The 26,185-nt window shown below is 30.5% G+C and overlaps 1 protein-coding gene across 1 annotated transcript in view; it reads left to right on the top strand.

Moving 5' to 3' along the window:
- The window catches only part of SK (small conductance calcium-activated potassium channel), a 428,126-nt gene that overhangs the window by 334,349 nt on the left and 67,592 nt on the right, over positions 1–26,185 (top strand). Inside the window, 1 exon segment of the mRNA XM_085945697.1 lies at positions 1,668–1,763. Within this exon segment, the coding sequence (XP_085801823.1) occupies positions 1,668–1,763 (96 nt within the window).

The following is a 26,185-nucleotide window of genomic DNA, read 5'->3' as shown; positions in this document are numbered from 1 at the left end:
CGCGTCGATGTGTGGTCGCCAACCATGATTCGTCAACAAAAGGCGCATTAAATCGACGCACGTGCTCTCCAGCTGGTGTTTTATCAGGATTGATGACAATAGCGTGATTCTCACTTTACAATTCATGCATTTGTGCTTTGAAGAATTTCAATAATTCATTGTGCTCATTCAATAGGGCTTCCAGTTCGCCGACGATATGCCTGGCATTAGGCGAATTGAGGTTATTGTAGCCGCAACGTGCATCCACATGATTGATGTCTTCACCGCCCATGGAGTAGATTTGTAAAAATGTATGTGGTTCGTTTGGCATTGGCAGCAATGAGCCTACTTTGTGGTATACTTGGTCTTTGATTTTGAACGTAGAATGGAATTGTTGACCATTTGCCGCAGTATTGTGAACTATTTCTGTTGCTCCGAATGAAGTCATTTGGAAGCATGAATTGAATGTGCGAATGGACATCAGGAACAGGTTTAAATCTGGAACCGTGCCGATGAGCAAGCCGTTCAATGGTTCTGGTGGTATCTCAATTTCTGGTAGTTGCACTTTTCCTGATGCGAAACACATCCCGGCTGACTCATGTTTGAATTTGAGCGCATGACAATGGGGACATTCCTTGTCCATATCACCAATCAGCACTTTCGGATGAGCGGAATATTCAATATCTGGCTCGTACTCGAATGCGAGACGAAGGAACGAAGCGGATGTAAATGCTCGATGTACTTGTTGGCGTTGTCCGTCATTTGCTTTGCGTTTGTTAACTACGAACCGGCGCGCTTGGCTCCGTTCCAATTGTCGTTGTTGATTTCGTTCAGCTCGTGCCTCTTGTGATTGAAATGCACGCAATTGCGACATGCTCACACGCACGTTTTTGTTATCTTGTTGGATTTGTTCGTCGGTTCTTTCTGCTCTACTATTTTGCGTGTTTGTTGCTTTATTCGTTCGACGGCCCAAATGGCCCCCCTTGCGTCTTGCTGGCATTGTGCACTGTAATACACGCACACAAAAATAGATAAATTAAAATAAATCGTACAAAATTTTGCACGTACTGCGTTGTGATATGCCGAATGTAATGTCAAAATGACGCGACGCTTCTCTTAAATTCTTCTCAGACGTAGCGCCATCTGTCATTCAACAACATAAATAATTTCGTTCAATCGTTTCATAAAAAAAAAACAAAAAAAAAATTGTCAAAAAACTATCTTTTTCTTGATAGAGATACCCTAATCACCTAGCGGTATGAAATATACTTTTTGACCTATTCTCATACCTAACAAATATACATAAACAAATTCATAAAAATCGGTCGAGCCATTTCGGAGGAGTGCGACCACAAACATCGTGACACGAGATTTTTATATATATAGAGATTATGATCAGAGTAGCGCAGTGACATCAAACTAAAAATAAAAATGATATATTTTTACATTTTGAATTTCGAAATGTGTTTTAACATTAACGGTTCAGAACAGGATGCAAATTTAACCAACGGTTAGGTAATACATCACCGTAAAACATAGTTAAGACACATCCATTATACGTTTACTCTGTGGTTGGTTTTAGAGTGGAAATTTTATTATATTATGTATCTGTCTATTTTTGATATCATGTTTATTTTGCCATTTCAACAAAACACTTTATTTTAATAGTTGTTTTCTTTTTCCTACAGGCATCTTTTTATTCAACGGCGTTGAAGACTCTCATATCTGTATCAACTGTAATTCTACTCGGCCTAATTGTAGCATACCACGCACTAGAAGTCCAGGTGAGAACAGTTTTATTTTCATTATACTATAATATTTATATACCTACTGTCCGACAAGAAGATCTAGGCAATAACCGAAAGTCGTTAGTGCGGTTAAAAGTAGGAAGAGCTTCTTAGTTCACAGTTTTAACACGTAGCCAAGAAGATCTTGTTGGACAGTAGTTAATAATATTTCCATCAAAGTTTTCGGAAATTAGGCTGAAACTATCATCTGACAGTCTTATAACTATGAATTGGCTGCAAATTAGCTTTTTTATTATTATGTATTATTATTATTATCATTTATAGTTTTAGTTAAGAATTATGATGCCCATATTGGCCGAGCGGTAACGTAATAATTTATAATGCATATTATCTAGTATTAGACCATGGCTTTTAAGTCATGACTTAAAAAAATTTACCTCAAGAAAACAAAACTATTACTAGTATTAAAAAATGCGACACCAAACACTAACAGAAATTTTGTCATTAACCGCGAACCAATTGAACGTGCGACCCATTATATTTAGGTACATGGGTCAATGAGAAATGGGACTAGTTTCATAAAATAAAAACTAGAATTGACATCGCAAGGAGTGCCTTTTAGACCAGGCTCACATAGACTTTTCGTATTCATGATATGCGAACGCATTCTGACAATTGATATAGTTATGTTCTAGGGGTCACAAAGATATATAAAGTCGATGTTGCTTGGCGATATTAATGGTCAATTTTTTAATCGATCCGTGATTCGGTCTTGGTTTTATTGAAGAACAATTTTTGGTGGGTTTAAAAAAAAATACCATTTATATCGCCTGGCAACATTGACTTTATATATCTTTGTGACCCCTAAAACATTATATCAATTATCAGAATGCATTCCGCATATTATGTACACGAAAAGTCTTTGAGAGCCTGTACTATTTCTCAAAATGAGACGCCTCCTTAGTATTCGAGACCTTACGCTAAGACTGCGTATGGTACGTAGTTATGTTCTCTCAATTCTTTTCTACCGTATTGAAGTATGAACGCTAAACCAAGAGATGTCATGGAGATTTGAAGCTTTCGAGATGCGGCTGTATAGACGCATTCTCAAAATTCCTTACACTGACCGGGTGATAACTATTGAAGGTCTCAATCAAATGAGGAAACACCGAGAAATTCTACGTAGTATCAAAACCAGGAAACTACAGTACCTCGGCCACATTATGAGAGGACAAAAGTACAGCATTCTCCAACTTGTCATTCAAGAAGTCAAATCAAGAATGTCATTCAATGGTTAGCGTAGCGGAGGATGGCGCCGCATTTTGTGGCTTAAGAACCTCCGTGATTGGTACGAGTGCAGCTCCACTGAACTGTTCCGTCTTGATAGTGGCCGACCTCCACTAGGGGATGGCACACTTAGAAGAAGAATTATTTTAAATAACATTCCACAACAATATAGGTACCCATATTCTATAACAGTGGCATAGATTGGGGCTAGTAACATTCTAGCAAGCATTTTATAAGCACAGCTAAATGATACCACCCACTAACTCTTATCGATAAATTTATTTTTAATTAAGTATATAAGCTTCCATTGTTTCCAAATAGTCAGGATCATTCCACTGCTTCTTTGTCCTTTTGGAAAACATTGTCATGAATCTGAGAATGCATTTTACGGATTCTGTCTATTCATAAAGCTTTCCATGAAATTCGAAAAATAATCTCTCTGTACCACGTCATGTCAAAAGAGTCCAACCGATTCCTCTCTTTTGCCTACTTATATTATTTTCACGTCAATATGATAAATAGAAAATACTAATAAAATTTCATAAAAATTAAACCATATTCAATAAGTTCAATGTTCATTAAATTCATTATGAGTATGATACCAATAAATAAAAGCTATTTTTATACATTCGTATGGAGCTAGTTTGTCAAGTGATAATCAGATACTGTCTCTGAATAGAGTGCATAATCGTGTTATCTGTCCCAGACTAGTTTAACTTAACTGTGACCTGCATTTATTATATTACAACTACTGATCTATATACGTAGTCTATTTTGGATGAAAAGTTTTATTAAAAATAAGCAATAAAAATATGTTTAATACTTTTTTTGATAATAACTGATCAAACGTATAATTAAATTAACTATTTTTTATTCAAAAAATATTTCAAAAGGTTTAAGAATGTAACATTATTTTTATTGAAAATACATAATTTTAAAAACACTTTTGAGAAACTATACAGTCAATAGAATTTTTTTTTTAAATATACGACACCCAACAGGAATCGAACATACGTCTCTCGGGATTCGCGCCCATGCACATCGACCACAATGCTATTGTATTCTATCTAATTGCAACTTATTTTAACTAATGGCTCTTACAATAAGTAATTAAGATAATTTATACCTACTTTGATTTAATTTGGAAAGCACTTCAGAGAGTATTGTAAGTGTGTTCAAAATTATGTAAATATAATTAAATATTTATATCAGAATTTTATAGCATTTAATTTTGGTCAGAGCGTTACATATTATTATAGTATGTAAACAAGGTACTAGGTGCGCCATTATAATCATAATAATATGTATTTTTAATTCGTCTTTCGCTATCTTCAGGTACAACGCGTACTCACCAATAGCAAATACACACTGACAACGAATACAGTTCTTAGTTAATTATATTTTATATAGCAATTTAATACAAGAAAGGAATGTAAAAACCTTATTGCCTAATTAATGAATTACATATTAAAACAATTATTGAAATGCACAGCAGTCGCTCCTTTAAATATCCAAATTAAACCAAATAGCGTTTTTATTTAAACATATTTTTTTATTTAAACAATGGCTCAGTAATAATTACTTAAGTATCATTATGAATTTATTTAATCTACAGTAATATAATAATATTAAAATTGGACTATAATATATCGGGCTGTCAGTTTCCGTTTGTACGATTATAACTCAATATCGATGAAATTTGCACATATTATTGACTATAATTTTAGTTTGTAACAATGAAACAATCTTTTTTCCATAAAAACAACTTTTTCTTAACAATGCTATCAATCTGACACTTTCACAGATAGATTTTTCATGATTGATATACGTAGGAATCGATTTATTTGTATATATAATTGACATTGAACATTTTATTTTTCCACCTCTCAAAGTAAACTTTACTGTCATCCGAGCAAAGCCAGGTACTTCAATTCGTATTCAATATTAATAATAATATATATAAACACTTTCATATAATATTATGGGAGTAATGCCAAAAGTTGGTAAGTCTCTAAATCATGTTATGGAATAATAATTGCAATTTGAAGTTTGACATAACCTCTAAAATCGGGCATAATGCTAATTTATTAGTGCTATATCTGCATGTTCTATAGTATATCGAATGACCTTGAATTTTTATTCTAGCGTACATATTTATACGTTGACACATATTTTTTGTTAACACTAATACCTAAATTATCGACTTACCAACTTTTGGCAGCAACCCACGAATTTATGCACTATTAAAATATCAAAATTATAATTTTATTGCGATAGTTTTTTTAATAGAGTAATAAATTTAATCATATTTTCCATATCAATATAAAACTCTAAATCGTCGATACTAAATCATTTTTTGACATAAAAGCTTTGCTTTGATGCGTTATATTAAATTTCCTTGACCTATGCGTCAAAAACTTTTAAAAATAATGTCATTTTGCAAACTTTTATGGCCTCAAAGAACAGCGATCATTTTTGAAAAAGTGTCGTCGCTAGCCGGCTGTATTTTATTTTCATATTTTACGACGCACTAAAAAAATTAGTGGCCTGAAATAAAATGATTTAACCGATTTCTTACGCTCTTATTTTTAAAAACACCGCAAAACCAATTTATACATTAAAGCTATCTGGAAAATTACCTACGTTTGGAAAAATTAGCATTTTGGAGTATTCGTCATAATATTAAATTTAAAGTTGGTCATCGAAAACAAGACCTATTGGATAAAACAAAATATGATTCTTTTGAAAAAAGAGATCATACTATTTTCGTTGTAGATAATAGGTTAATATTTATACCAATTTAATTTCAGTATCAAATGAAAGTTTTATAAGCAATATTAAACTAAGCATCATCAACTTAATAACCTAATATGGGTTGTCACGTTGTGGATATGCCTAAAATCCAAAGTAGGTAAATGCTCAGCAAAGAGAAGAAGATTGCTTGTCCCTTTCATACCAACCCCCACCCTGCGGCAGGACGAGATCCCACTTTTTTTTTCTTTGGTGGCACTGGGGATGGACCTCTAGTCTTTCACTTTTACCCTGGCGATCCAACTGGAAGGAGCTCTGCATTTAGCATTACTTTTGATGTCGGCCGGTTCGGATACCGGTCAACCTAACGCTCATTCTTGTTTTAGCTTCACTTGAACTTTATTTTATACCAAAATTAAATAAGTAGCATTCTTGTATAATAATGTTTATGTATCTTCGCAAAGCATTGATCACAAGTCTCTTAAAATCCATTTCTTTATCTTTTTACTTGTTTCCATTAAATTCAATATGTCCTCTAGCTGTTAATATACATTTTTTTTACCTCTAAATATAGTGTTTTCTTTATTTCTATGGTATTTATTTAATATCTACATACTTCTATATATCTACGCCCTATATATATCTACGCCCTAATCAATAATAATTTATCTTACACTCAGGTACAAGTCTGATTTATTCAGATTTTTTTTAGTCTCTACTTAAATTCCTTTTTTATTATATTCTATCTATACAAGATCACTGATAGTCACATCCAATTGTCAGGCGATCCCATGCCCTGAATAATTTAGTTATCATATTTTATTCTTTACTTTTTACTTCTTAATCATGCTCTACTCTTAACTTTCAACTTCTCTAATCTCTTTTATTCATATCTCTTCCTCCACCTTTTTTACTATTACAGAGTCTTGGCCAACCATAGCTTTAGCTTCAATGATACTGTGTTTTATTTTACAAACTACATCTACCGCATTCTAGATCTTTGGAACTTCTTTTTTATATTCGGTTCTATTCATTTTTAGTATTTAGTGGTTGGACATCTTCCATATGATACTTGTCACGCCACGTAAAAAATGATGGGAGATCATTTCGAATTCAAATTAATTTATTTAGATATAGTAAATTTTACAAATTACAAATTCAAGACGTTCACAACGTATTATAAGAAAACAAATAAATATAAACAAAAATACAATACATATTGTAAATACAAAAATTATAAAGAAATTAGAAGTAAGTACGCCGAATGAGCTAAGTAAGCCCTTTTTTTAATTTATAAAACAATGTTTCATTCAGCGTAGTTCCAATTTTGTATTTACTCTTTATACGGTTTTTCAAATACCACTTCTTTGTTTTTTTAATACTATTTCTTTGTTTTAAACTTAATTCTGATAATGAAAAATTTTAATTTTGATAATATTTTAAGGTACTTATATTATAACTGATTCGACGAACTTTTTTTTAAATGTTTAAATGGGCCTCCACAGAGTAGAGATTTCATTAAAAAAAATTATTTTAACGTTAAACAAAATAATATCAGCCACTTGTCTAACCTATTAGATCCATACTCTGGGTCCAAACTCAAATTTAAATACAACATGTGATTTTTTTCAAGCCCGGGATTCGAACCCATGACCTACGACATTATACTAACATGGGAATGTGGTAACAAACTAATACTATCGTAATACTAATTTATTATTCGGTATTATTCACTAAATATAAAAGTATTTTTATGCGACACTTGCTTCCTTTTATTACAAGTGTATATATTATTTTATATGATTTCATTGACATGCCTTAAGTGTTTTTCATTAATGATTATTAAATTTTAAGATATATGATACTCTCTCTGTACGATTTCTGGTTCAACTATCAATACATAAAACATCCCCAAATTCATTTTCCTAAGCACTTCATCCCAGAGCTGGATTTAACCTCTTACACGTTACCCTATACAGATAGCTAGGTACTATTTTGTCCTTTGCCATTATCCTACAATTCCCAGACCTTTCCGTATTCTGACATGTTTATAACGTCGTGAAATGTGGTCGTGCACAAACTGTGGCTGAATATTATATTGCTGGAGGAGATGGGGTAAACTTATCTAAATTCCTTTAATCGTTTTAAATGCATTCATTCTATGATACGTAAATATAAATATTCGTGAAAATTATATTATAATATCAATAAATAGTCGTATTTATATATTTTTTTAGATTAAAAAATATCTTAAAAATTAAACTTATTTTAATAAACTATTTTCAAAAGTTAATCACTCGCTGAATTCATTGGAACTTTTCTCTACTTTAAGCACACACTAAACAAAACAACCTGTGATTTTTGACAGACGAGGGACTCTAACTGACACTTACTGCTTCAGAGACATAATATACTTTAGCATTTAGCACTAACGTACTATGTAGAATATATATATCCACATTATTATCATACCTGGTATTAAAGGGTTTGATAACAATAATGATATATTGTTAAATTGTGTGTGTTATTTGATCATTAAATAAAAAATGGTTATTTATATATGTAGTTAGTTTCCTAAAACCAGGCTTCTAAACTAATATGTATATGAAATGAATCCAATGTTTTACGTTCTAGGTATGATTCATGATTAGTGATTAATCATGGGAAATAAGTCAATTAAATTTGAACATAAGTCTTCACGTCAATTATATTTGATGTTTCGTTCGTACTGATTAAGTCATTTGATTCATTATTAACAAAAATGTTCATGGAAACCACTCACGGAGAACTCTCGGACTTGCTTCTGTCTTAAAAGAACTCACTAAATTTAATACCATCTGAGTTGGTCCTATCTTTAAAGTATTCACGAAAGACGTTGGCCGGATGAAAGCTTGTGTACGACTGTTTCAAGGACAGCTTCTTACTCACATGTTTAAGTCAGTACGAGTCAGTCAGATGTATTTGTGCCACTTATAAGAGTCTTTACTTTATGGGTATGGTGAGATTCAGGCCTTTATTTAGCACATCATAGACTCCGGTAATATGTAAACCTTCCACAAAGAAGTAGGCATTTACCGAGCCGAATCAGAGGGTATAGCGTGGATTGCCATCTTGCCAGTTCTGTGGTGATTTTGTTTTCTTATGTCGTTTCTTTGTAATATTTTACCATTATTTATCTTACTATCACCCAATGAATTCTTATATTATAAAGTAGTTAATTAAAGATGTCCTTAGAGTTAAAACTCAAACCGTTACTGAAAATTATAAAACTGTAATAAATATAATTCTATTAACGCAAAAGTCTAACAACAACTGTAAAAGCTGAAAATCACGTAGCATATTAATTACTAAATAAACAGTTGGTACCTATATTGATTTATTAAAGTAATATATTTCTGTCGGACGTGTTTGATAATAGCAATTTATTCATAAAGCCTATTTTTCTTTAAAATATGCACGCCCGTTAGTGAACCACACCTTGAAAAACTACAAGTAGGTACAGCTAACCTAACATACTGCTTAACCCAGGAATGTGTAACATTTTTGGCATCGAGAGCGCAATATAACGTTTGAAATTAGTCATGGGCACATAACATACATTATTTATGTTAAAAGTTCCGTAAATTATTAAAGTTATTTATAAGTAATTGATTTTCACTTTTAAGTAAGTAGTATGTATTTTTATATCACATTTAACGTAACTCTAATTAGGCTTAATTATTTATTTCTCTCTTAAGTGACCTATGGGTCAGTAAATAGTAAAGCAGTAATTATAATCAACGTCTAAACTCTAAATCAACAAATTTAATGAGAATATTATAATAAATTCTACAATTCATTTAGCCAAACTATGCTATTTGTACAATTTAATCGAACTTAGCTTATTTATTTCCAGAAAAATCTAACTGAATTGCCCAATTTACTTTACTTTTTCTATTGCATCAGGGTCACCAGATATGAAAAAGGGGCCAAGGATGGTTATATCAAATGAAAACACCCTTTAAATGGGCAGCAAAGTTGTTGAGTTAGTTGAAAAATAGATTATTTGTCATCAGTGTTTTATGTCAATAATAATGATCAAAATACAAAATTATATTATATTTACGTAGTAAACCGTTTTTTGTAGTTTTGGTAGAAAAGGTAGATTAGAAGACTCGTATTTATTTCTTAATCACCTTACCCATTTAGTATCAAGTTGAGTTGAGTTATAATATAACTCAGTCAAGTTGAAACACGTGTAGATTTACAGGATGTGACATGTTGTAAATATGACCGATTAACACGGAGACAGCAGAGTGTGGTGCGAGAGTCATGTTTTTATACGCTGACGAATTGTTCGAGGTTGCCAATGCGTTGGTGTGATCGGTGTAAAAATTAAATGTACCTAACTCGATATCATACCATAAATAAATACGCGTATTGTATTGATATTGATCATGATGTATTTATCATTTTTGTTTCTGTTGACTACAACTGTTTAATTCAAACAACCCGAATTTTAACGAAACATGCATCGGTAAAGACGTTATTTCCAGCATTAACCGAACAAAGGCACATTGGAAACTTGCGCACGTACGCCCGCAAGCGTTATGTTTCCAACTACTGGTTTAAACCATAGTATTCATTTTCACCATGACGATATTGTATGCTTTTCATATTTCATGTCATTTAAAGCCATGCACTTCATTTTATGAAATTCATATTTTTTAAGTAGCATGCATATCGAGTTTTTTATGCCTTTCTCATAGTTGATTATCGTGACTGAATTCAAAGACTCCTCACGTGATATGTCAACAGTTCATTTAATTACCTACTTAAAAACGATATTAATAATATAATATATTATGACAAAAGATTTTGTTTGAGCATTTAATATGATTGTATCGAATTTATTTGTAAATACTTAATAAGTAAATAATGTGTTAAGATTTTCATAATTTGCCTACTTCTAATCTATTTATTTTAAAATTCTGAACCAAAATTTTAATTGCAAAACGTTTGATTCAAATCTAATTTAATCATTAAAGAATTAATTAAAAAAAAAACTTGGAAAGAAAATGAGATCTAATAAAATTAGACCTCCACTTTGGCAGTAAGCTTTACGGATAAAGCTCTCAATACAACTAGTAATCATGAAAAAATAATTTATATTTCTGAAGTACCTAGTTCCAAATGATATATAACATTCAAAAAGAATAATATTTAATTTTCCACTCTTATGTACGATAAATATGTATTGTTTATAATAATTATTATAATACTTGAATGATTCATTGTTGTTATACGCTTAGGTCGGTAAATAACTTTCCCAAACAATTAATTATCATCATAATTACTATTAATCACTGATCCTTGATTTTATGCTTTTTATCATTTTTAAATATCTTTATGAAAACAAACGTTATTTAGTTGATAATCTCGACAAACTGAAATCCTTTAAATTGGAAGCCGACAAAAAGCTGAATCAATAATCATCTAAAAATCAATTCGTTTTCAAGTCATCAAAATAGTATCAAAAATATATATATTATTTAATATTATATTCCTTATAACAGTACAACAAACCAAGAGGCCCAATGACAGTAGTATAGTGAATTAATGTATTTAATAATACAAATTAGTGGAACAATCACAAACACACATTCTTTGACAAATATTACATAAATATACTGTAACCTCACCGGGAATCGAACCCAGATCTCCTACATAGAAGGCAAGTGCCTCACGCACTGCATCACGAAAGCCGCTTTAAATTAACTGACCTTAATTATTTAACTACGCCTTACATTTTCGTTAAAAAAATAGAATTCGATTTTTTATTTGTTCAAATGCCTCAAAATCACTTATAATGAAAACAAACCTTTGTATATTTACATAATAATAATATATTGCTTTAATTTTCCACTCGTTATACTTTTTTTTTTATAACAGAAACTTTTTATTTTTTCATGTATTATAAACAAAAAATATTGAGAAAATTTTAATGTTACGTTAACAAAATAAGATAGCTAAGTCACGATTTAGTAATCTATTGCATTTCTTTTTCTTTTTTACTAGAACGAGAACTTCATTTGGATATTGTTTCCTCTACAATCAATTCCTAAAAACATTGTCCATTTGTCTTTTACGTAGTCAGATTTTTTTTCATTCTGCCACCTAACTTTTAAAGTATCAGCTGTCTGTTTTTCCATGCGTGACTCGTTCATTTTGTGTACTCAACCCAACCACTGAATTATCTCATCTTGATATATGAGTCCTTTTAAACTCATAAACATATATAAATGTAGTTGTTTTCCCTTTCCATCCCAAATGGCTCACATCGATCGGTCAGAAGATACTACGAAACAACTTTCATTCAAAGTAACAGATTATTTTTAATTAATTTAAATAAATATATCAAACTAGTTTTATGGATGTATTGTTATTTGTTCGTAGTATTAAATAATTGATTTTATACATAATAAGTATAACATTGACTTGATATTGACCTTTTTGTTTCTATCTTAAATCTTCTTATATTTTAATCTAACTATAAGGATCTGAGGTGGGTATAAACTTTCCCTTTTTTATTCAAATAAGTAACCCGCACGTGTTGAAAACAGATTAGGGTCCACATCAGTACAGTAGCGTAACATTATCTCTCAGTATACAAATATATTGGCATCATCTAATACTCTAAATTAACTCTATAATTTTTTTATGTTTAGTAATTTTATATCAAATACTATAATATATAATAAATATACATAGTACATAAGCGAGTCGTTTTATAGTTTTGACAGAAATTAAGACAATAATTGTAGAGACGCTTAGCAGATGAAAATGGTATAATAGGCTTGATGTACGTGCAGTCAGCAATAAGAAGCGTAACAATAAAATAATTGTCAAAAATGCCACTGGTGCGTACCTACTAGAAAACATCGCATCTGCGCTGAAATTTTCCACCGTACATACAAATTTGGATAGGAAAACTCTCTACAAAGTAAAGACGTTACAGAATAAAAGCTTTCCCTTTTATTATTTTTATTTCATTCAAGTTACCGAATCCATATAGTGTTCAGTTAAATCACGGTGACTATGCATAAAACTTACAGATTTTCTGAATAATATTAAGTCAGATATTAATATTCTAATTTCATTTGAGTTTTGTACAATTTCATTTTAGTCATTTTGTAATCCTCCGTAACCCGAGTTTTGCGTTTCGGCATTATCAGGCATTATGCGCACTCACTAATGGCAAATATACACTAGCTGTGAATTATTGTTTATATAGAAATATTCAGTACAGTAATAGAAGGTAAAAATCTTATTTAAAAAAATTAACTGGCTTCTAAATATGGAATTTATAGAATCTGGAAGCTTACTTCTTTTTTCATTCTTCAATAATATAGATTGATTCTCTATTAAATTATTCTTCTATTGACATGTAAAATACTCACATTAAGGTATTGAAGCACCGCAACGTTGATGATATTTTTGTTTTTTTTTTCTACGTAGGTACTTAATATGATGTGCTGGTTCTGTTCTAACTATTTGTTTTATGATAAATTGAATTTTTAAAATAAATATAATATTTTTCCTGCCCGCATTATTATTTTGTATGCTCTATTTTACTTTTGTTTATTATACTATGCATACAATATGATAAGAAAACAATCACAAATACATCAAACGCGTATATCGTCTATTTCAAAATGTAAAATATAATACGAGTATATCATCCATGTTTTAATTTCAATTAGCCAAGTTATAATTTATTTACTTTTAAACCACACCGAAAATATTTCAGGTTTCAAATACTTAAATTCCATATGACTCTATCTTGTTAATAGTCAAACTTTTTACTTGAAAGTGTCTCTTTATACTTTCTAGACTAAATCTGTATCTGACAGTCAGTATATTGTGTGTCTGAAAATAACACTGCCTAAAAAACTCAATTTAGAATTTTTCAGCCGCTTGAGGTCCATGGAGATTCTGGTTTTTGGTTTTAGGAATTTCTGGTTTTTTATTTAAGTTGACATAATTGATTTGACTCTAAAAATATCACTTTAAGAACATAATAATATGTAGTTATTTATTTATATACAACACTCTAGCACTGAGGTACAGTTTTTATACATATTATGTGCACATACGGAATAAATCAAACTGGCAAAACAGCCATTGCGTAGTTAAGAACAGTGTTTATCAACCACTTTACACCTGTGGCCCAGTTATTATAGGAATCATATTTCGGGAACCGATAACGTGAAAAGAAATCAATGTTTATTTATAGTGTTTTGTTTATTGGTCTTAAAATTTTACATTATAACAGATTAATAATAGATAACATACATAAATATAAAAGTCTGAGTACAAATACAATAAAACTCTATTGTTAATAGAAATAATCAGAAACCGATAGATAAATAAATAATTGTTAATAATAGAATTTCTAGAAATGTAGACCAGTTAGTTTAAAAAAAATATTGTGAAATCTACTGCTGTATCTCTGCTAATATAGTTAATAACCATGACCTCAGTATTGTTTCAGCGAGACAAAGCACCACCCTTTCAATTTTTCTGTTTCTTATTTACTACGGACGAGGCTTATAAAGTCTTCACACAAGAATAAGTCGAAAATATGAACGATAATAATTACTATAATATGTCTTTGTAACTTTACTAACAATATTTTAATGTGTATTGTATGTCTAGATAGCAAAGTGGCATCAAAATACTACTCGATTAGGTTTTATTATTGCAATAAATTCTACAAAATGATTATAATGATGATTTGCTTAAAGAATGCATATTAAAATAACCAGTGGTTATTAAAAACTGGTTTTAAAGATCCTGAAACCATCAATCCTACATTATTAATCAAGATTATTGGAGAACAGCGACATAATAATGGCGATAGAATTAATAATAATATATATAAGATGTTTATGGTCTTAATTTTTAACTTTACTTGAATCTCAAAAGAGCTTAATTTACAATTAATAAAAAGTGGACATACTTAATAATACATTACGATAATGGTAATGTTCAAATCATAAAACTGTCTGATCTTGAAATTGATTTATTTATCTGACATATTAATAAAGACATTACTTAGGTATAATACAATAATTAATTAAGACGTCATTAAGTAATATATTCACATAATTTATTGTGTTATTCCACAACAACAATTAATAAATAACATTATAATCTAATATCCTCATACTATTTATCTCATTCTGACTAATTAATCAATCACTTTAATGGTTAACTATCAATTTACGGTGGAAATATAGATTATATTAAAAATCAATATGAAGTACTACATCAATCATTCGTGGCATAAAACCTTTGGACAAGCCCAGTCTACTCTAGTTGTCTTCACTATTCAGGTACATCTTCTACTAAACTACAATTTGAGAATTCACGATCTGCGATCAGATAGTTTCGCATCAATAGCTTGCTTGACTGACCAATTCATAACTGAATATTATAATTGAAGATAAAAATTCAAACATAGTTATGTACAGTTACAATTAATTTTCCGACCGTGTTCGATCCTAATAGGATCATATGAACCTCCATAGAGTGGAGGTTTGTATTGAAAGATTTTGTTTTTACGATAAATGGATGACAGTCACTTCCTCAACCTATTATGTCCATACTGTGACTCATACACAAATTGAAAAACAATGTGTGTATTTGCGAGACCCAGGATTCGAACCTGGGACCCACGACGCAATAGGCCAACGCTTAAGCCGCGCGGCCATCGTGGGACTGTCAATTAATTACATATTTTAAATTATCATAAAATGAATACGTGTATTAATTAAGGCTCTAAGTACCAAAAAGTAGTATTGCCTGTAGATACAAAATACCGAGTCATTGCAGTAAAATTTCATGAAGCAGACCTTTTGAAAAATGTGGTTTTACAGTGTGAAGCAATCACGGCAGCTATAATTTTAGGTATTAGGAAGTCGCAAGTGTCAACACACTATCGTCAGCCATTTTATATTGAATGAAGTTGACCACTGTAGTGCTATTTACACAATTATAAATAAAACAGGCCAACGGACTTACAACGTCAACAGGTTTAAATATTTTGCTGTATTCTTTTGACTTGCTTGAGGCACTTAGACCATATCTGAAGTTATTGGCGTTAGTATGTAGAACACTTTTCTATAAAAATGTCAGTTTTTTTGTTTTTGGTACTTAGAGCCTTAATTAATACACGTATTCAAATGATAAAATGAAAAATAAGCAATATAATAATATATCAGGTTCGCTACGTCGCTGTATTACTTATAAATCAACAACAGTTTCGTCTACATAAATGGAAACTCACCACAGGTTAATATTACAATAAGTTGTTATAGCTATAATAATAAAAAAATATTATGTCAGATTAGTTAGGTCTTAAGCTACGAAATGTAATATTAGCTATCTATGACAGTTTTTTCCACTTAAACAGATATTGAATATAGCTAATTTAAAAATACGTCTTTACAGTTATTTAGATATATAATTAATTTTATGATAACAGTTAATTTATAAAGACTAATTAAATACAATATTTTAATAATACTCTGTTTTCACTCTATCCAATACACTTTTTACATTTTTACTAGGTGAATTTTAATTGTTTTAAAAATGATATATAATTGGTTTCTGGATAGTAAATTTATTGCATGGTGTTGGTACAGTCAATCCTTAAAAAAATATATTCCTACACACTATTGATACGCATAAATTATTCTTTGGTTTTGAAAGCAAATCGTAATTAAATATATTTTTTTATTCTTCTCGCCTTTTTAATATTGTATAGTACGCCACTGCTAGAAAGTGAACCGATGTTACCAGTAAACGTATATCTTTAGGTTAAGAAACCATAATATTGAAAAAGTAGATTTTTTTCAAAGTAAGACATTCTTTTATGCCTTTTACATAATATATTACGGTAACATTGAACCATAGCAGAAAAAAGATAAAACACCTGTCAGAACATATTGATTTTTCCATAACAATATGAAACTAAGTAATCATGCGATCAGGCAACTGATTACAGTAGCAGATTTTTGAAAACAGCATTATGTAAAATGATTGTTTAATAATCGATATTTGAAAATTTCAATTTTCCTATTATTATTATAATATTATCATCATCATTTCAACCAGTCTCGATCGACTAATAGAAAAAGGCATATCCTTGTTGTTTCTACTATTTTTGGTTCTTAGTATTTCATTGCCACATATTTCAGCTACACTAGATTATCTCAAGAATCGTGTAGACCTTTCATTACATTTTGTTAAATTTAATATAAAATGGTGTTTTTAAACCATTTAATTTGTAAAAAATAGCACAAAAATTAACATTAAATCAATTTGTTTTCGAAATACACGGCATGTACGTTTTAAAAAGATTTCTAGCATATATATGACTACCGCGGCTGGTCTTGACAAGTTGCATTCTACGCACTACTGGACGTAAACCAATAAAAAAATAATCCAGAGGTGTCAAATTGTATGACCTTGGAGGGAAATAATTGATAGGTCGATTTCTCGAAATCAACTTATCTACAAATTTTGATTTCAAAAAGACATTATTTACGGTCGCCGTATGGCACCATATATCGTTCGAATCAACTTTTTAATAAATAATCTTTGATAATACCATCAGCGTGTAAACTGCACCAAACTGTGCATTTTTATATATGTGATGGACTGTGTAGGTTATTTTTTGGAGTAATCTCACTATATAATATGTAACAACCCAACAAAAATACGTTAAGCCAAAAATAAACCACATCGCTAAACGCGATTTTCTGATAAAACAACGCATCAGTTTCCAACTATTCTAGAGCCCAATAAGCGAAAGAGTAAAAATGCGATGATGGGTTGTTCAGGCGTGACTCTATTCATGATAATTTGCCAGACTATAGTGATCAAAGTGAGCCTAGTTTCATAGCTCGGTTTGACTATCTAAGCGGAAAACATTCTTAGTAGAATGTGGTTCCAAAATAATTGATAATATGCATATTTTTCTTTAATATTTTAACAGGTATATTCTTAATGGCATATCGCTGTAAAACTATACTTTTTATAATTATTTAAGTATATGGTTATTTTGTAAAATAGAATTCTACTTACAAAACCGAAAGTTTATTAAAGTATCACATAATATAATAGATTATATTAAATATACAGAAAAAGATTATTTCAACAAGTTTGAAATAACAAAATATTTTAAATCTTACCATGGACGAGCGGTAGAGTATAATATTGTCGTGGGTTTATGGATCGACTCTGGTGTCTTTAAAATTAATGTGTTTTTCAGGCCTCTCAGTATCGAATATGGTGATATTATAATACATTTAATTTATGCAGGTAATTTAAATTCTGTAAATCAAGCTTTATGAGCAAAAAAAATATTAAATAAAAAATTGAATACAATAATCATCAACTTGTATGGCACTACAACCCTTGGCGGCTCGTGGTCTCTTTCTAGAACTTCCTAAATCCGGGATGATCCAGCGCCGATACTCTTCAGTTGATCTGACCGAGCATTCTTAAAATGTCCTGTGGCGCAGTCCAACTATTTCAATTTCGGCCGTCTAGGTTTGTTCTTACCCTCGGGGGTTATTTATTATCTTCCAGCATGCTATGCATATTATATATTATCATGTGCAGATCCTTATTTACCTTGACATCCAAGTACTATTTTCTTAAACAGCCCCAAAGATTTTTCTCAAAAATATTCGTTTTTTCTCATCTTGTTTGCTGAGTGCTCAGTATTTTTATACATACGTTAATACTATGCACATGAGAGTTTTATATATGGTTGTTTTTCTTGGAATACAATAATATTATTGCCTTAATCCATTATTTATCTTCAGCAATACATCATTGTCATAAACGGGGGATTTTCTTTGTGTTCGGTTTCACTGTCAATTTCATTTTTTTGTGTGTAATAATAGGTACATTATTGTGCCATTTTTATCCAATTTTTAAATTCATCCATCAATATTGTGGCTTTTTGTGGAGTACTATTGATAGAATTTGTATACTCAGTTACTCTTTTTTTGAGCGTCATTCCAGCCCGTTACGTTGTCGTTATTTATTTATTTATTTATATACAGCGGATGAACCTATGTTATATTTTTAAATATCAAATTTAGTTATATTTACTTTTATTCATAGGTTGATATTGTAATCCTTGCGCGTTTGGCTGTTCCATGTAGAAACACTGTATAAATTATTTATTCTAAAATGAGTTTGTTTTGCATTCCTAACCATGCAGTATAATTATCTATAATTTTTATTTGAATTTGGACATCCATATTCTTTGTAAATCTACATTAGTGTGCAGTTGAATACTATATATCTATTTATTGACAAATTTTACTAAGTAACTGTATAAAAATTGTTTTTGCACGGTATCATAGAAATTACTCACATGAGCAAAATCATTTATTGATATGAAGCAATGACTAACGGCTTATCAGTTGGTACTTGCATTGGGCTTAGATTAGACGTACTTGATAATATAAGTCAGTAATGCATATAAATGGTTAAAGAAAAAGACAGCGAGAAAAAATACGGACCCGATTTAAATTATTGAATCCCCTAGTGGAAGCATTATTTATTTTAGAATAGGATCAAAATTATTAAAGTAAAAGAATGATTATGGAAAACTAAATTATAAAGTACTTGATTCTTTTTACAAATTTGATTACAAAAAATTGTCCCTCAAATGCCTCAAAACGTCAAAAATTCTGGATTATTTTAAAAGAAAATGATAGAGGATCTAATCCATGAATATTTTTTACTTCATCAAGTTTATGAACCTTAAATTAATTTGTAAATATTTTTATTTTAAAAGCATGTCAATACAGAATTGTTTTGTAAAATAATATTTGATTAAAATGTCACCAAAATTAAGGTCGGGTAAAATACAAGAAATTTGTTGTAAATAGGATCTACAGTATTCTGTTTGATACTTGTAGCTTTTTATCTTACTAAATATTATTATTATCAAGTATAAACTCTGTAGGTACACTCCTTAACTGCCCTAAATTTTAGTCAATTTAAGTATTATAAGTTTCGCAATACAAGATATAAAAATACAAAACAAAATAGTTATTTAAACACAATTTTTACGAGTAAAACAGATTAGTTTTTGAATGGCATTCATTATCACGTCTTGTCATTTAATGAACATTTTACTAACTGGCTTTTACAGTGTTTGTAGTTGAGACTGTCGCGTTATTTCCAACCAACGTGGAGCTTGTCATACCATTTTGACTCATTTCTATTTAGGTATATCAACTGTAAAAATAACAGTAAGAAAAGTATTGCACTTACTAGGCTCCATGTGTGCAAAACTACGTACGGAATATACTTTTAGTTTTTAATTAAAATCATATCGGGACTATCATCACTTTTGTGAATCTTGTGAAACTTTTTGTGACAAGAAATAAATATAAAATTTAAAAGTAAAATTATTAAATACCGAACTATACAAATATGTTACTGATACACTATGTTGCTACAGGATTTATATATGTAATACTCGTGTTAATAAGTATTATACTACGATACGCAATACATGAAAATCCCTTATCTCTGCATGTCTTGTAAGTAATTCTTGTATTTTCCCTAGCGAGTGTTGTTGTTGTGGTATGTTTGGCGTGTTAGGGCACCGGGGCAAGCCCCATATTCCTTTCATCTGTATGATGGCGTGTGATGGAAGTCTACGAGTTTTTCTGTATTGTCTGCATCTTGGCTTGTTGGTTAGAATTAAAATTGTGTTTCTTTTTCTTCTTTCTTCTTTCTTCACTCTTGTCGGCGCTCGTTCGTTTCTATCTATACTTTGGTGTGGATCTAGGTCCTTTTGCTGGTTAGTCTTTTCATGAGTTCGTTGGCGATATCGATGGCGTTCTTGAGCGCCATCAGCGCTTCATTGATTTGGTCTGGCTCCGTGGTTCTGGTGGTGGTGTTCATCCAAGCTGGTTTGAATGTGTTTTGCGGTTCTTCGCGTTGTCTGGGCTGTTGTTGAAATTGTTTGTCGGCGTTTGTAAACGCATACCTGGCGTGTTTGGGGTGCCTTGGGCAACCTATGTAGTTGGCCGGGTGTGGGCCACCACAGTTGGCGCATTTGGCGGGATCGGTCGTATTCTTCTTCTGGCAGTCCGAGGTGAGGTGTATTAACAAAATTACACTTTCATAATAAATGGGTTAACTGATAAATAATTTGACAAGCGGCATAAAATATTTAAAGCGGGCATTTGTTAAACACGGCCTCAATTGTCATTATCTACGACGTATGTAATGCTTTAATTATATGTATTTTATTAGTATATATTATACAGAATAATATAATACAATATGGAAGTAGAATATGAATTTATATCTTTTATGATTACAAATATATATATAATATATTTATCGATCTAAATAGTTTTATGTCATAGTTGGTATTGATAATAAAAGTACAGCATTTAAAAATATAATATAGGCAAACATTAAAATACTACGTTCATATTATTGTTAACACCTGCCATATTTTATTAATTGCTTGTAGTAAAAGTTTACATGGCTTCGCAGTAAAATGTTTTGAATTTATTGAATACACTTATTTGTCCAATCGATTACACTATTCAGGATTTTATGTTTTTAGAAGTTTATATATTATTCAATTTAAATAAAACACATATTGTTACAGATAGTGTATTCATTTTATACTATGAATATAAATGTACGTTTAACACCATGGTCTACTTTGTTGGCGACATCTGCTTTACGATGGTTCATGATTATAAGAGAGTTAATAGTTTGCAGTTACAGACAATGTAATTAGTTTAATATCACACAGTGCCATTAATATTTTTTGTTTATAACCTCTCACTAAAAATCATAAAAAATATACATACCTAATCTATATAATATAATAGACTAAAAAATATTTATGCTCTAACTAAATATTAAACATTTACATACTTAACATTATATCAGTATTGTTTAACATACAACATTCTAATAGTTTTTTTAAAAAATAGATTTTTTTCTCTATACCCACTTTGCCTATTGTAAATTTTCCTTCCCGAGTCAGATTAGAGAGCTTTTGTTTCGTTTGGTTTTCTGAGATGCCAATTGAAAAGTTTCCTCTCAGCTTCAGGTTCGAAAGCCTTTTAACTACATCTTGAACGTATGCTAAAGCTTGTAAAAAACGTAATAAAGTAAAGCAGAACGGGAAAAGCAAAATTAATATAAATATGTGTTACATCTATAACGATTATAACGTTAGTGATCCAAATATTTGAAAAATTACACCATAAAACACTACCAAAATCATGTTATGGAGTAATTGCTATTTGAAAGTTTGGCCTGCCCTCTAAAATCAGGCGTAATGTTAATTTATTTGTGCTCTAGATGCGTATTCCATATATCGGATGACCTTGATTTTTTTTCTATCATACATATTTATATTCATATATATTATTTAGGTATGTTCCTAATATTTAAGCTCAATTTGATATAAATAAAAAGGATTTCAAGTTATACACATTTATATTTTTATAAAAACCGATGTTTTTTTTTTAAATAAATATAAAACATATTATTCTTACCTAACTATGAATTAGTCAAAAATCCATACGAGAAAAAATGGAAAACTTATAAACTTAATTTTAATAATAAAATATAATGTATTAATAAAATGTGGTCCTGTGACAAATTCACATTAATTATAATATTTTTGTACAATTGTAAGTTTATTTTTGACTTAAAAAAAATATTTTTCTTTTTAATGTTTTCAGATGCATATTTGTTAATTAATACAGTTTAAATAAATTGTAAATTATCAAAAAAATGTCTCAAATATCAAGCTTCGTATTTTTCCGCTAGGTGCCTCTGCTGGTATGCGTCTCCCCATTAAATGTGTTTATACGGTGATTGTACGTAATGCTTTATGTTACATTAAAAAACCTGTACAAAGTATATTTTAAGTACGTACCTAGTAAATTTTTTTTATAGCATTATTAATATATATGCATTCAAACTAGATGACACAATATGAAAGAAACGATATTATTCAGTATACCACGTAATTATCAAGATAAGAAAGTTCTGTACGCATCCGGCAACAAACGTATAAATTTAGATTCTAAGTATTCTATCATAGTCTTTGATGAGGGTAGGGGTCAAAATAATATATGTCACCCCTAAAACAAGGTGTTTACAACCCTCACAGCATTTAGTAGGTACAATGGTAGGGGTGAGTACATTTTGTCAACACTGTAGAGTTCCTTTGTGCTGAGCTGACGTCTCTTAATTAATCTCCAGCAGGCGAACATCTCTCGTGTTTCAATACAGACTCTCTTGCTAGTCGAACTTTGTGAGTAACCCTTTGCTACTGGAGACTCAACATCTCTGGTGACAAGGTTTTTCAATATTCATAAGACAATTATTATTAGATTATCATAAATATTTTATACATACATACGAAAGCAATTATTGTATGTTGTCAAAAGATTAAGGATTGTCTTGGTGATAATTTGTGTTACCTAATCAGGGCACAAGATGGCCGAACGCTGACGCGTTGGCATGCAATGTCGTGGGTTCCGGTTTGAAATCACGAATCTGTAACATATATTTCTTCTAAAATAAAAATCTGGGTACTAGTCGGTTATCCTGGATACAGCGGCAAACACATTTTGAAAATAGTCGATATACTGGATTATTTGTTAGGATAACCTAAACTAAATTAACCTAACTTAACCTTAACTAACCCAAACTTACAAATAATCCAGTATATCGGCTATTTTCAAAATGTGTTTGCCGCTGTATCCAGGATAAACGTATAGAACCAAAATCTGTTATTTCAAACCTTCACTCTGTTGAAGCCCGTATTGATCTTCTTAGGATCAACCATGGTAGAAAAAATACCGTAGCATTAACGACTCAATAAGTCCACGATGGACCTTGGCACTATCAACACGTACACTTTCACATCATACAAAATTATGCTCTGCTGACATTCTGACAACTTAAACGGAAAATAATTTTCAACTGTATGTGGAACGAAATTTCGACTGCGTTGCCATTCGGAGAGCGATAGTCGACCTGTTTGCATGTCAATTTGTTTTGTGATGGCGTCGGAGGAATGTATTCTTAAATCGTGTAAACATGACTAAAAAACGTTCCGCATGTACTTGAAAAAGAAAACATGTCAATGAATATACTATTATTATTACGAATATGATAATAAACATTACATAAAAAGGACGCATGTTGATTTTTTATGACAAATTATATTTCGTTCGGCTCGTTTCATTTCCACAATTCGCGCATCGCCTAGTCACAATCTTCTTAGACCATGCCTCGGCTGGATAAATTAATATCTTTTGTATATCTACATACTATAATCAATCAAATTAAAAATATATCAAGTATAATAATTGTTTCACTGGTGACCACATAAAGCAATCTTACAATAGGTTCATACTTAATTTATTTTGATATCAGTATTTTAAGGTATGGTCATATTCTGTTGGGATTCAAACAAATGATTTTCAGAGTGTTATTATTATGTGATGGCAAAAGTTTGCAAACTCTTATAAAAATTATTTGTTGGTAAATATACATTGGTCTAGTTACAATTTTTATTTTCGTAAAGTACTGTATTTGATTTTTGTTTCTATCTTGTGTCTACACTTCATAGTCAGTCATGGGTCTAGGACGATTTGGCACCGGGACAACTGGACGCCACGGAATTTGAACATAAATAGACGTTAGGTACTTATAGGAACTTATAGGAACTTTAAAAAAATATTTAATATTATTATTTATATTTAAATGATTATATTATGATTTATTAGTTGGTAAGAATGTAAATATGTAGACGTAAATAATGATTTAATCATACACATGTTTAAGTTCCAACGAAAAAATAGTTTTTTTTATTTTATATAAAGCCTTAGGCATGGTAATTCTCAATCCATAATAAAGAATACATTATGTTAAGAGTAAAATTAATTAAAACTACTTAGTAGTAGATAGAAACTGATTAAAATACCTCGTCTATGTTCTGTATATGTGTCTACGACAGTGCGGCGTCCAATTGTCCGGAGTCCAGTCGTCACATTCCCTCAGTCATAGTGTCTTGGAGAAAGTTTGTTCTTTCCTGTTTCGCCATTTTTTTCGATTCAGTGACAGGTTTTTAGCCTAAAATCATGTCAGTCTTGTAAAGTATAGTTATATTGTAACATCAGAGTAAGAAAAACTCGGGTACGATAGTAGAATGCAGACTATGTCAACAATATGTAGAGAAGAATTTTAATGTAAAATTGTCTAGCTAATATTCGTAAATTTTTAATTTCGTCGTACAAGAACGTGGAGCTATTCCAACCATTTCTTTCATCTCTTTCCTAGCTACCTGAGTCAATTGAATGAAACTAGTATTGCATAATAATTTTGGTGAAACGAAATGTATCTTTTTAATGTAAACCAAGCCATTTTGTTGTTCGGAGGATAGGAGAGATATTCAGCAACTCTCGTAGCCCTCCCGCATTATTTATAATGTATTCTTATTTTAAATGTCTCTATTTTTAAATACAAAATATAGTGACAATGGGTCCATGTGGTAAATGCTGAGTATCTGCAATAACATTATAGTAATCTTGCTTTGCGTCTCTGTTTGTATGCTGAAAGGTTACCAAAAGTTGAAAGATTGCATACTATTAAAATGATAAATTTAAACTTAATTATTATTATATCGATATATTTTTAAATAAATACTTTTTTATAGTAGGTAATTATTGTTGTAGTAGTATTTGACAATGGCCAAGCGGCTTGCGTGTCAGCTTAAAATGTCGTAGGTCCCAGGTTTGAATCATTTGTTTGGCAAATACACAATATTATATTGTTTTTCAATTTGTGTTTGAAGTCATAATATGGATGTAATATGTTGAGCAAGTTGCTAACGTTCATTTCTGGTAAACAGAAATCTCTCAATACAAACTTCTACTCTTTAAAGGCTCATATAATTTAATTAGGATCAGACATAGTCAAAAGAAGAGCATTTGAGTTGCCTATAGTCATAACTCACATTTTTAAATATTGTCATTTTTTAGCTAAGTAAACAAAATGACTTTAAAGACATTATAAAGACAAAATAGTTGGCTATCAAAAGTCACTTTAAACCATGTGAAAATCGTTGACAAAGTTGATTGTTGGTGCTACAAGTCACATTTTTCATTGAATAATGTGAGTTCTGTCATCAAAGCCTTTCTAACCAATCAGAAAGCTCTATTTCTCATAGTATGCAAGTGTGTCTCCTTAGGAGTATTAATATATATTTAAAAAAAATAATGTAAATCGACTCACGCATTCATTAATATTCAAGAAAGTTCAATACTTTTCTTCTAATTACAAAAAAC

This window comes from Rhyacophila brunnea, unplaced genomic scaffold (genome assembly GCF_057557595.1).
Source record: "Rhyacophila brunnea isolate RB1 unplaced genomic scaffold, BYU_Rbru_1.0 scaffold_19, whole genome shotgun sequence".
In the NCBI taxonomy this organism is placed as follows: Eukaryota; Metazoa; Arthropoda; class Insecta; order Trichoptera; family Rhyacophilidae; genus Rhyacophila; species Rhyacophila brunnea.
The sequence above is the reverse complement of the archived record's forward strand: the minus strand, read 5'-3'. Positions and strand labels throughout refer to the sequence as shown.